General features: G+C 33.9%; 2 protein-coding genes across 12 annotated transcripts in view; one reads left to right on the top strand and one right to left on the bottom strand.

Annotated features, from left to right (window-relative positions):
- Positions 1-10,628, top strand: part of PPFIA2 (PTPRF interacting protein alpha 2) — a 472,979-nt gene extending 462,351 nt beyond the window's left edge. For 5 of the 9 annotated variants that reach the window (XM_029205874.1, XM_029205875.1, XM_029205880.1 and 2 more), the window contains 3 exons: positions 5,775-5,934; positions 7,141-7,232; positions 9,247-10,628. In XM_029205874.1, the coding sequence (XP_029061707.1) occupies positions 5,775-5,934; positions 7,141-7,199 (219 nt within the window). In that variant the 3' untranslated portion in view covers positions 7,200-7,232; positions 9,247-10,628. Of the gene's footprint in view, positions 1-5,774; positions 5,935-7,140 lie in introns of all 9 variants that reach the window. The other 4 variants (XM_029205877.1, XM_029205876.1, XM_029205881.1 and 1 more) reach the window with 2 other exon arrangements.
- An 812-nt stretch (positions 10,629-11,440) lies between these two features.
- Positions 11,441-13,996, bottom strand: part of ACSS3 (acyl-CoA synthetase short chain family member 3) — a 148,444-nt gene continuing 145,888 nt past the window's right edge. For 2 of the 3 annotated variants that reach the window (XM_029205886.1, XM_029205885.1), the window contains one exon: positions 11,441-13,529. In XM_029205886.1, the coding sequence (XP_029061719.1) occupies positions 13,461-13,529 (69 nt within the window). In that variant the 3' untranslated portion in view covers positions 11,441-13,460. The remainder of the gene's footprint in view (positions 13,530-13,996) is intronic. The other variant, XM_029205884.1, reaches the window with a different exon arrangement.

Genomic DNA, 13,996 nt, shown 5'->3' with positions numbered 1-13,996 from the left:
TTGCTTCCATATCTTGGCAATTGTAAATAATGCTGCTATGAACATTGGGGTGCATGTATCTTTTTGAATTAGTGTTTTCATTTTTTTCAGATATATACCCAGGAGTGGAATTGCTGGGTCACGTGGTAGTTCTACTTTTAGTTTTTTGAGAAACCTCCATACTGATTTCCACAATGGCTGCAGCAATTTACGTTCCCACCAACAGTGTACAAGGGTTCCCTTTTTGCCACATGCCCTCCAGCATTTCTTATTTGTGTTCTTTTTGATGACAGCCATTCTGACAGGTGTGAAGTGATATCACATTATGGTATTAATTTCCATTTCTCTGATGATTAATGATGTTGAGCATCTTTTCATGTGTCTGCTGGCCATCTGAATGTCCTCTTTGGAAAAATGTCTATTCACATCTTCTGCCCATTTTTTAATTGGGTTGTTTCTTTTTGTTGTCGAGTTATATGAGCTATTTATATATTTTGGATATTAACCCCTTATCAATCATATCATTTGCAAATGTTTTCTCCTGTTCAGTAGGTTGTCTTTCTAGCTACTACTGTGGAATGCTCTATTTCTCCCTTCAGTTCTGTCAGGCGTTGTTTCATGTATTTTGGGACTCTGTTGTTAGGTGCACATAATTATATCATTTTGATGAATTGACTCTTTTATCATTATAAAGTATCTCTGTCTTTAGTATATTTCTTGGTCTTAAAGTCTACTTTATCTAATATTGGTATAGACATTTTATCTCACTTGTGGTTACTGTTTGCATGGTGTATATTTTTTCATTCTTTTGCTTTCAACCTATTTGTGTCTATGCATCTAAAATGTCTCTTGTAGGGAGTGTATAATTGAATCTTGTTTTTTTAATCTGGTTTGATAATGTTTAAGTCATTCACATTTAGTCTGAATGTTTAAGTTATTTATATTTAGAGTAATTATTGATATGGTTGGATTTCTCTCTGCAATTTTATTTTTTTCTATACGCTTCATGTCTTCTTTTGTTCTTGTGCTTCTGTTCTTCCTTTACTGTCTTCTTTTGTGTTAAATAAATACTTTTCTAATGTACATTTTAATTCCTTTGTGGTTTCTTTATTATATTTTTGAGTTACTAGTCTCAGTTTGTTCTAGAGATTATAATATGTAATTTATCACAATATACTTCAGATTACTACTAACTCAATTCTAATAAATTATCAAAACTTTGCTCCAATATAGCTCAATTCCCTCCTTACCCTTTGTGCTATTATTGTCATATATATTACATCCATATGTGTTATAAATCCAATAATAGTGTTATAATTATTGCTTTATGTCTTTTTAAAAATTTAAGAGAAGAAAGGAGAAAAAATGTATTTATAGAATTTTTTATATTAAACCACATATTTATCATTTCTGGTTCTTTTCATTTTCTTCTGTGGATTCAAGCTACTGTCTGGTGTCCTTTCGTTTCTCCAATATAACTCTATTCCCTCTTTATGTTATAAACTCAACAATTGTTTTTTAACTCAGTTAAGAGAATAAAAGAGAAAAATATGTTTGTAGTGTCTTTGTATTTACCTATATAATTGCCTTTTGCTCTTTATTTATTCATGTGGATTCAGTTTACTGTCAGGTGTCATTTCCTTTTACCCTGAAGGACTTCCTTTAGTATTTTTTATAAGGCAGGCCTGCTAGCAACAAATTCTCATTCTTTGTCTGAGAGTGTCTTTATTTCACCTTCATTGTTGAAGGATACTTTTATTGGACAAAGACTTCTTAACTGACAGGATTTTTTTCTTTCAGCACTTTGAATATGCCATCTCATTCCTTCTGGCCTCCATTGTTTCTGATAAAAAATTAGCTGTTAATTTTATTGTGGTTCCCTTGTATGATACATCAATTTCTCTCTTGTGTTCAAGATTTTCGCTGCCTTTTAACAGTTTTACTATGATGTCTACTTGGACTTTGGATGTGTAGATTAACGTTTTTCATCAAATTTTTGAATTTTTGGACTATTATTTCTTCAAATATGTTTTTCTGCCTAATTCGCTCCTCTTCTGGAATTCCCATTAAGTGTATATTGTGTGTTCAAAGATGTTCCATGGGTATCTGAGGCTCTGTTCATTTTTCTTCATTCTTTTTTTCTTTCTGTTCTTTAGACTGAATAATCTCAATTGCTGTATCTTCAAGTTTGCTGATTCTTTATTCTTCCAGTTCAAAGATGCTACTGAACCTCTCTAGTGAATTTTTTTTTAGAAATGGCTTTTATTTATTTTTGGCTGTGTTGAGTCTTCGTTTCTGTGCGAGGGCTTTCTCTAGTTGCGGCGAGTGGGGGCCACTCTTCATCCGGTGCGCGGGCTTCTCACTATCGCGGCCTCTCTTGTTGTGGAGCGCGGGCTCCAGACGCACAGGCTCCGTAGTTGTGGCTCACGGGCCTAGTTGCTTTGCAGCATGTGGGATCTTCCCAGACCAGGGCTCAAACCCGTGTCCCCTGCATTGGCAGGCAGATTCTCAACCACTGCGCCACCAGGGAAGCCCCCTCTAGTGAATTTTTAATTTCAGTTGTTTCACTTTTCAATTCCAGAATTTCCATTAGATTCTCTCTCTCTCTCTCTGTATATATATAATATATATATATCATATATATAATACATATATATATGTATAATTTCTGTCTCTCTATTGATATCCTCTATTTGATGAGTCATTTGATGAGTCTTTTTTTTTTTTTTTTTTTTTTTGTGGTACGTGGGCCTCTCACTGTTGTGGCCTCTCTCCCTTTGCGGAGCACAGGCTCCGGGCGCACAGGCTCAGCAGCCATGGCTCATGGGCCTAGCCGCTCCACGGCATGTGGGATCCGCCCGGACCGGGGCACAAACCCGTGTCCCCTGCATCAGCAGGTGGAATCTCAACCACTGCGCCACCAGGGAAGCCCATTTCCTTTTTTTTTTTTTTAACATCTTTATTGGAGTATAATTGCTTTACAATGGTGTGTTAGTTTCTGCTTTATAACAAAGTGAATCAGTTATACATATACACATATCCCCATATCTCTTCTCTCTTTCATCTCCCTCCCTCCCACCCTCCCTATCCCACCCCTCTAAGTGGTCACAAAGCACCGAGCTGATCTCCCTGTGCTGTGTGGCTGCTTCACACTATCTATCTATTTTACATTTGGTAGTATATATATGTCCATGCCACTCTCTCTTTGTCCAGGCTTACCCTTCCCCCTCCCCGTATCCTCAAGTCCATTGTCTAGTAGGTCTGTGTCTTTATTCCCTCCTTGCTCCTAGGTTCTTCATGACCATTTTTTTTCTTTAGGTTCCATATATGTTTTAGCATACAGTATTTGTTTTTCTCTTTCTGACTTACTTCACTCTGTATGACAGACTCTAGGTCCATCTACCGCACTACAAATAACTCAACTTCGTTTCTTTTTATGTTCGTTATGGTTTATTACAGGATATTGAATATAGGTTCCTGCGTTGTACAGTAGGGCCTTGTTGTTTCTGTATTTTATATATAGTAGTTTGTATCTGCTTTTAATCCTTATTCTTAATTGTTGAATCAAAAAGATAGTCTGCATAAACACATACACACTTTTTTTTTTTTGCGGTACGTGGGCCTCTCACTGCTGTGGCCTCTCCTGTTGCGGAGCACAGGCTCCGGACGCGCAGGCTCAGCGGCCATGGCTCACGGGCCCAGCCGCTCCGCGGCATGTGGGATCTTCCCGGACCAGGTCGGTCACAAACCCGTGTCCCCTGCATCGGCAGGCGGACTCTCAATCACTGCGCCACCAAGGAAGCCCCATACACACTTTTAAGTACAATTATTATCCTTACTTAAAAGTTGGAAAAATAATTTTAATAAAAATGATTAAAGTTCTGTCATAACGATTCTAAAATGCAGACTGACCTGAAGTAGAGGTCAGGTCAGAGACACAAGTCTATGTGGGTTCTAGTGTTGCTTCTTAAAAGTAATGAACAAGTTGAAAGTCCTAAATGGAACGTTATTATCTGCCTTTAAAATATGCTACCTCTCTTTATTACTAAAAAAGCGCATGATTTTATCATTCAAACCCTCTAGTCGCTTTTGTCTCAGTTTTTCGTTTCTTTGTTTGATTTTGGTTTTGTTTTTTGAATGTGAACAAAAATATCTAAACAACTTAGCTGGAGCCAGAATAGACTTGTTTCTGGGGCTGATCGCATTCAGATTCCACTGAAATGATTTGAGAAGTGTTCATGTGCTGCTACAGACAGAGGATATCCTCAGCTGAGAGCGTACCTTTCAATCTCCTCTCATGGAAACCTTTTCCTGTGATGTTGTTGCTTATAGTTCCCATTAACTTTCTGCAGTAACACTATGTTGAAAGAACAGAAGTTAAGGAATCATGATTTAAATTCTCAACTTACTGGCATATTTTTGAGCCCTTATCTCACACATTATAGGAGCTGTACATTCCTACAGTGTAATGTAATGTTTTATAGAACTGAAGGAAATTTATGTTCATGCAACAACTTCTCCAAGATTCAAGAAGTCAGAGAGGCCACAACTGTGAAATTCTGCTTCTTTTTTCCATTTATAAACATTTGGAGGTCTAAGGCAGTCAAATGCTGCAGTTGAGAAGAGTAGCAGAAATCTCTTAAAATGTAAAATGGCTATCATACCTAAACAAAATTTATATATTAATAATAAGGATTCTAAAAGAAAAATGGATAAATGTAATTACATAAATGATTTTATTTTTCCCAGATTAACCTTGTATGCTACTTAAATTAGTAGTCTATGATGAAGAATACTTTATAGTGTTTCTTATTTATAACAATAATTTAGGCTGAATATCTATCTATATTCTCTATGCCCAAATGAAGTCACCTGAGCTAGCAGAGTCAACCACACATATTTAACTATAATTTTAGGGAGTAGACAGTCCTTCCTTAGATGAAAAACAGTGATATAAGAAGATAAGATCTATGTAGAATGATTAATATTTTCCTTAGATTAGAAACAAAGAAGATAATCAGTCAAATGGTAAATTACATATTGTTGCTTACCAATTCAGAGAAAATAACTGTTTGTCTGCAGGTACAATGTGTATGCACAGAGAGGGAAGATTTTATGCAATTAAGATATAATAGAATCAGCAACAAGGATTACATTGTAAAACAGCAGCCAGAGTTATATTATGCTTTTAGTGGCATCTAATGAGCACATGTATTTATTAAAAGGAAGGTGACCATTTGCATAGGTTTTTCAACAAACTACAAGTTAATTCTGTATCAGCTGAAATCTAGCAAATGACAAATTTAGTTTCTTACACAGAATATAAATTATCGTATCCCATATGAGCCAGGTTGTATCAAATATAGATTTCCCATAACATATACCTTGTATACATAAAAGCAAAATTCATGAAATAATCAAGTGTGTGAATCAAATAGTGTTTACCCAATACTTATTCAACTAAGTATATCATCTCATAACATAAAAACAGTTGGCATGAAGTGCAACAAAGTATACCCAAAATTCTTTTTGGAAAAACTTCTGGGTTTTATTTTAAATTTTCAAAGATTTTACTTTCATATGGTTTAGATTCGAAATCATATGAACTTTTTAATAAAAACATTTCTATTTCACATATCCTGCATTCTCATTTTGGAATCAATATAACCCTTGAAATATAGTATTCCATATGTATACTTTACAGACTGAATGTAAATAATCAGAGTTACATGTTTTAAGCACCTGGACTAGTTTACTTGTTTTCATTACATCAAATTGTATCTCTGTACTGGCAGAGTGATGACAAGAATTTCAGGCGTGGGTCGACCTGGAGAAGGCAGTTTCCTCCCCGTGAAGTACACGGAATCAGCATGATGCCTGGGTCCTCAGAAACATTACCGGCTGGATTTAGGTTAACCACAACATCGGGGCAGTCAAAGAAAATGACAACGGATGGTACAGTAGTTTTGCATTTCTGCTTATAAAGTAAAAAGCTTGTTTAGCAAATGCTGTCATTCTCTGATCTTGCACAGCTTTCTGGAATTGATTCTTTTCTTAAGTTGGTTTGCTCTGCTTGAAGTTTACTTTGCTTTCATCAGACCATACTCCTTTGTAAGCTGCTAATGCATGAACTCATGGCACTTTATTCATATTTTAAAAATAATTTAAAATATCCTAAAAAGGACTATTTTGGCTAATGTCCACATCTAGGAAGAAAAACATCTGCATGATTTGTGTTTCTTTACTCTTCTATTCACCAAGTAAATAATTTGTTTAGAGGATGGATTTGGACTAAAGGTCCTTAATAAATGGAAATTAACTCCACTGTCACCCTACATGCTTGAATATTGCAAGTTTTCTATTTCATCTTAAAAACTCAGACTCATCAGATATTCTCACCTATGACCAAGGCAGAAGGCCTTAAATAAACAAGCACAACCATGAGAAGAGAATTAAACAAACACAAAACCGACAGTAATTTCCCAATTAGTATTTCCTTCTGTGGACATTAGACTTGTGTTATATACTTCACAAAGGAAAACAGCCATTCTGGAGGAGAGACAAATTTGAGTTGTAGTCACAAAGTTATGTCTGTCTGGTAAGCATTAAACAAAAAAGTCCCACTCTCTTTATTGAGACAATCACCTAGAATTATTATTTCTTGTCAAGGTGATAGTTATCATGGCCCTTAAAATAAGTTCCAGTATAAACCATGATCTTTGATCTATATTCCATGATCTTTGATCTATATTTCTTCTAAGTTGTTACTATTATGGAACACATTAGCAAAATTCATGAGCAATTTAACATGATTAAAATGAGTATAGAAGCTTTTCAGTATTAGAGGGGAAGATAATCCATCATACTGAATTCTCCAAGAGCAATCTTGCTTCAAAAACAGGAGCACCCAGGGGAACTGTTCTTGTTAACAGATTTCACCTAAGGAGGAATACACAACTTGAAAGCTCAGGTGAATCACACTGGAATAAATTTTCTTTAGTAGCTTGTCTTGAGAAAAGGAATATGAGTGGCTTCTATCTGAGAGAAAGAAGGTCTATTAATATGTTCAGATCCCTTTATGCAGGGAAAATGAATCTTTCTCATCTGAAATTTTGTACTCAATCATCCAAGTCCCTCTAAAGCCCTTTTCTCCATTTGCAGTTCCTTCATCAAGACTGCAGAGGTTAGACAACTCCACTGTTCGCACATACTCATGTTGACAAGCCACTCAAAGGAGGCAGCACTGACTTGCTGTGAGTAGTTTTCGTTGGCTGACAAAAAACAAACCACCAAAAAAAACGGAACCTACATAGACTAGTAAATATACACAATACTCTTTGTTGTGGCGAAGAGTGAGAGAAGTGAGAGAACCCCTTTGAATTGCTAGAGAGTGGAAAGTTCTTTACATTGTAACTCTTAATCTAGGATTTCCTATCACCATCTGTCTGCTATGGTTTAAGGCCCATCTGTTGGAGGCCTGTCACTATCTTATTACACATCAATGGGTTGCTACTACACTGGTTTCTACTTTTTCGTAGCACTTTATATTGATGCATATAGCATTTTACTGATGAGAGTTTGGCACTTACAGAATAACACACTTTTAAGTGAGTATTTTATATAGGGGAAGTTGAAATAGGCAAATAGTATTTTAGTAGGTACCCAGAGTCAAATAGTGGCAGAATCAGGAAAATGATTTGGAGGTGATTTCACATTAAAAACAAAAGTATAACTGAAAAATCTGAACTTCTGGTATGTTGTTTTTCATCAATGTGATTAATACTTGTTGAAAACGTATAGGAATTTTAAGTATCTGGGGTTTACAGCAAATAGAAACCAAGTGAAATAACATTATAACAATGGCGGACAGGACAGAAACCCATCCTATAAAATCATAAGCTATAAGGCATTTGTACTTCGAGAAATACTAGTTGATGGACTCTAATTCCAAATCCATATGAAAATGGAATTTTATTGGAAACCGGTCTTAGTAAAACTGTGTCTTCATAGAAAATAAATGTCAAGAACTCATAAACATTTTTTAATCTACAACTGTGCTTTACCAAAATATTCTACCATTTATGATGAATTAAAATTTTGGAGAAACACTTTTTAGAGCAATATTTAGAACCAAGTATGTGCACAGGGATGGGGAGGGGAACAGCTCATCTTGTGCTGTTTATTCACTGCCTTGAACTAAAAGCTCCACACAACTTACTGTTGGTCTTTGGGGCCTTCATAGGAGCTGATATGCTGCCTTATTTGGGTCACTATTTGAAGCTGCTGATGATAAAACAAAAAGCTTTCAGATAAGAGATTTAATTTCAGAATGTAAAACCCTAACATTAAAAATTTAATTATGGTATACAATTTGGCATCTTATTAGGCATGATCTAAAATCTGTAATAATTTGGCTAAATAAGAGGCTTTCCAAAATACTGTTTGTAATAGTTTCTACACATAACATGATAATTTACCAGGAACTAGAATTAGAATACGTCACTGATTTACAAATGACTACTTAATATGTTGAGTAGTGCTTGCTTCTTAGCTCTTGACTGATGGGTAGAATTACTCTTTAACTATTTATAATCTGTATTTTGTGCTTGGCATTCTAGTTCATATTTCCTAGTTTTTACCATTAAATGGAATAAAGGTATTTATTTCCAATAAGTTAATCTGGGACAACCAATTTCTATTGTGAGGAAACATTAGCATTTTTGTTATTAACACAATTCAGAACATATCATTTATATCTTGTGTCGGGATAGTAATTGTGATCTTTTCCTAAGTATATTATGACTGGAAAGAATCAGTGATGCCACATCACTAACCCAGATTCTTTATATGTTACTGATTATCATTATGTTTTTGTCACAATTAAACAAAGATCTCTTTTGAAGAGCTCTAAAATATATGAGTTAGAATACAGATCTATTCCATGGAATAGGTCAACTCAACTCAATTTATTAATGAGCAAGCTGTACGCTTTTCAAAAGGACTGCTGAGGTTTTCTGTGACTACCTTTGTTTATATTACTGCCATACTTTCTACAAAGTTGAGCAAATCTTATTTATGAACCTCGCCTGCACAAAATTAGAGAGGAGCAAATATTAATTACATACAGCCATTGGTTAGACCTGAGATGATATCCTACCCTTAGGACAAAAGTGGGCAGGATGCATGGAGGTGCACCAAGAGTCGCAGAGGGAGATTTTCCAATCTGGGATCTTTCAGTAAACTAATGCTGTCCATTACATATTTTAGATGTCGTCTTTTCAGTCTACTCTACCTAAAGTGCACTACCATCTAAGAAGATAAGCAGTGAAAACCTTTGTGAAGACTGAATTCTAAGGAAATAATCACAACTAATGGTTTATTAAGCTGAAAATGTGATTTTGGGGGGAGTCAGATATTAAGTTTGATTAGTTTACTACAATTGTAAGAAAATGCTTAAGTCATTTGAATAATAAGCATCATCCACATCATAAATTCTGTACAACAGATGCTTTTATGAAATGGAGCCACTTGTTTTTTCATGTTTTATTGTAATATACTTGGCATTTATGTATTACTGTGTATGCATTTCTTTTTAAATGTGTAAGTCTTATGTAAATGGATATAAATATGATTTTTTTAAAAATAAAATATATGGTTCATGGAGTCTTGAGTGCAAACATTTGACAATTCCAAGTACTGTTTGTATTTTACCATTCCACCATTTTTACAGTTTTTGAATTGTAACAAATTGATATGTTTCCTGGAAGCATGTTTCATGCTTCCAACATGTTTCTCCTTCAAGTCTGTCAATCCTTAAAGCTGAAAACCTGCCTCTGATCATGTAAAAAAGAATGATTTAACCTGGAACTGGAGCCAAAAATAATAGACCTTTAAAGGAAATCAGGGATGTCCTATATCTTTAGAAATAGCACTGTGATGGCTCGATCTCCTTTTCAATACAAAACAAAGCCAAACTGTTTACAAGAGTCAAAAGCAATTATTTAAAAAAATTTATAAAGAAAAAAAAAAAATCTCTTCTTATTACCTATGGACCAAGGGAAAAAAAAAAAAAACTTCTTTACTAAGAACCACATGTTCATCCAAATACCTTGAACCTCCAGCCAGCCCTGTTCAGTGAATGTCAACCACTGCAGAGTCTGAGGTCATTTCCACTGGAAAAAGCAAAACCCCAGAAACCTTTCCCTTTTGTCAATGTAATAGGGCATTAGCCAGACTCATGTCTAACTAACGTTATATGCTCTTAGCCGAGAAGGCCTTGTTGCGACTTCCCTGAAGTCAGTCTTATCAGAGGAAATAAGACAGAATGATTAACATATATAGTGTATAAAAGTATAGAAGAATAACCTCTTCCCTGTGGCTTTATTTGGTGGTGTTACTGTTGTTTATTCTTTGTTTATATGGGAGATTTCAAAGTAAAATCTATTTAAGAATACCATTTATCTAACTGCTGATTTTCTGCTGCTTGATCTTATTAACAGCAAGACCTGTCATTAGTAATTCCTTTTTTGTATTTAATTTGCTATGTTTGCACGTACATTACATTTGTTTTGATGTCAATTTTTGTTTAACAGATTCACTCAAAAGGTAATGGTAACAGAAACCCTCTCCATTGTCAATAAACAAAAATACTTCCAGTTCTCTGTTTAAGCTTTGTTTTCTAGTCACATATAGTTTAAAATTTTACTTAAACTATAATGAAAATCATTCTTTTTAGTGATCAATCTTTTAGCTTCAAAAGTGAGTCTGCCACAAGAGGGAGCACTAAACTTGCTTATGAAAGTGATTTTAAATTTTCTAAAAATGTTGCCTGATTAGAAACAATGGGAAAGATCTTTTTAAGTTTGTCTGAATATGGGGATCTTGACTTACAGATATGAAATATAATATAGAAACTATGGTATCATAATAATACAAACTAGATTTGTATCTACTGTTCTGCACAACTTAATTGCATAAACAGTTCTTCCCCTTTAAGAGATCACCTAATAAGAGATATTAACCATTTAAAATAGACTAACATACAGGGATATAAAAGATCCAGTTACTTGCCTCAAAAACCATAAAATATTCTTCGATGTATAAGATCATTTTGCCAAATTCTAAAACCCATTTCATGGATTAAGCTTAGAACCTTGGTTTTCTTCCTTTTAACTATCAACATTATGAATTTTCATATTTTTAATAATCAGAGCCTTTACAAATATAATTTTATATAAATAAAACTGCTTTTAAATGTAAAGCAGTTCTCATTTGTATACACTTAGTACATTTTCACAGGCAAAATAGATCAATTAATTGGCACTTTTCTATAGATTTTAAAATAAAATATTTACATTTTAATTTTAATACCTTACAGTAAAAAAATTCTATGCAACTACCAAAAGAAGATCATGCAGAATTTATTTCAGCAAATTACATTTTTTAGTAACATTATATTGTTATTTTTAAAGACATTTAATTCAAAATATTTTAAGTACTATTGAGTGAAAGTACCTTATGGTAAGTATTAAAATAGAAAATTCCTTTTTTTTTCTTCCAAAATTTAAGCAATCTGATGACTGTATCTTTCTTGTCCCACATTCAGTCTTGTGAGAGGAACAGTACTTTCTCTGACCCTGCAAAGGAGATCACTTTCTTTAACCAGATACAAGAAAACACCACTTCCCCGGTCTTGTGCACTGTTTTCCAATCCCACTCAACAGGAAAATAACCCAAGCCTGCTTGCTGAAGTGTCTCTCAGATTGATTACCACGAAAAATGTGCAAGAGGATCAAAGATGTAATCGTTAACACAATTCTTGAATATGCCTGGGTTTATACCTTGCAGATGAACTATGATACACAATCGGCTAAAGAATTTGCCATTTCAAATTAACTGAATTTTATATGAAAAAAGAAGGTAATACATCTTAATTCTAAGACATTAAAAAGTGTAAGATTACAGTTGTGATAAGATAAAATGTACTCAAGAGAAGAGACAGTTTAAGGAACCCAACAACTTCAAATTATAAGTTGAATATCTATCTAATTAGTTTAACTCAGTCTGCTAAAATAATTAAAAGGAACAGTTAGATAAATGTATTTTTTCAGGTGTAACAATCAAAAAGCCAATTTTAGCAAATAACAATTTACTTTGAGAAGCCATTTATCTTTTGGCTACAGTCCAAAAAATCCTCACATTTTCAGAATGTCTTTATACAAGTTGTAAGCAATTTTTATGAAACAAACAATAAGCTCTTATCTATTATCTCTCATATATATTTCGTGATATGTTACCAGACTATATGTTAAGACAGTTGCTCTTAAAAATAATGTTCCTGATGGACTGAAAGACTGAGGAATACTTTAAGAACCGTCAAGACATGGGTATGGTATTTTTTGAGTTTAAATATATTCTTCGATAACTGATCTCATGTAGAGCCCTAAGTAAACCAAATCAGTAATTATCTATATCTACCTACTCTGGATAATTGGCACATTATCATATGCTTATTAACAAAGACTAATTTTCAGTTATTTTTTTAATGCTCAATAGTTTTACAGAAGTTTAAATGGAAAGATGTGCTTTGGATATGACAATTTTTTTTTTTTAGTGAGTTATTTAAAAATTAGAGATTTCACATAAAATCTGGATTTTTGGTTTCTCTTAAAACTCCTCCCAGTTTTTAGCTAATGTAAAAACTTTTACATTTCTTCCTTAAGAGCTTTCCTTGCCAGTTTCCCCATTTCTACACATTTCCTTGTTTCCAAAAGAAGCTGGAATCATTAAGAGTATACAGTCAGCTAAAGAGCCCTCATCTCCATGACAAAGAGATTGGATTAATTGACCTCTATGCTCTCTGCCAGCCTGTGATTCCCCTTGACTAAGTAACAAAGGATTGAAGAGAGCTGTACCTTGGTTGGTACCCAGCCTTCCCTCAGGAAATATGTGACTAGACAGATTCTCCTACTTAGAAAATCATGTCTAGATGATTACCTAAAACTTCCCATTTCATCCATTTCATTTAAAATAACCATGCATGTGGGCATCTCAAGAATATTAGAAAATATTCAGAATTTCTATAAGAAAATTATAATTGTTTTCTGACTTCACTTGAGTTTTAGGTCTTGGGTCAAAGCTGCAGAGTCCTAATTTCAGCAAGTGGCTCGATATTAGTGTCACTTTCAATTAAAATGTTTTTTGGGGGGGTACAATTTTTATAAATCGTATGTCAGATATATTTTTCTTAAATCAAAGTTCTGGAAAATCTATAATGAGCAATGTTACAGGTAACCAGTAACAGTGCTAATTGGGCTAATCAAACAGAAGGCCTTTTACTAGTTTTCACGTACATTGTTTTTAGACCAAGCTCTACAATTTACATTTCAGTTTGCATGTAATTTCTATTTAAATATCTATTTCTGGGAAATAATTCCAAAATCTAACTCCAATTAGAAAAGTGACAAAAAAAGAAAAAAAAGTCATAATGCCTGCTTCAGCATTTCTTCTATGTGCCCAAAAATGCTGGGGTCTTCAATTGTAGGAGATACCTGGAAAGAAAATTAGAGCCAGATGAAGGTGCTTCATTGAACCCTCCATTCTATACAATTAAACAATTATATGCAATCTTGTATTCCCCATTATCTTATCATACTCATATGGAAAGGTTCAAAAACAGGGAACTTTGAACTCAATATTTTAAAATGTATCTATAGTAAAATAAACTGTTCAGTTAGCAAAACTATTGGTCCTAGATGGTACTTTCTTTTATGGGCCTTTCAATGAGCATCTATAGAAAGCATTTTTTTTTTTTGGCATTTGCCCATACAACCACTCCTTACTGTTGCATCACTTTTTATTAGATCTTGATGATTAAAAATACATATATTTGTGCATGTATAGTATGCACAAAAATTAAAAGAATGCATATGCTTGAATCAGCCTAAATTACCTAAAATAATTTTCACTCAAAACAGGAAAAATAATGAGCATATATATCAATTAGAATTTTCAAAAT

Source organism: Monodon monoceros, unplaced genomic scaffold, assembly GCF_005190385.1.
Source record: "Monodon monoceros isolate NGI ecotype Baffin Bay Population unplaced genomic scaffold, NGI_Narwhal_1 Super_Scaffold_6, whole genome shotgun sequence".
In the NCBI taxonomy this organism is placed as follows: Eukaryota; Metazoa; Chordata; class Mammalia; order Artiodactyla; family Monodontidae; genus Monodon; species Monodon monoceros.
This window is presented reverse-complemented; position numbering and strand designations above follow the sequence as displayed.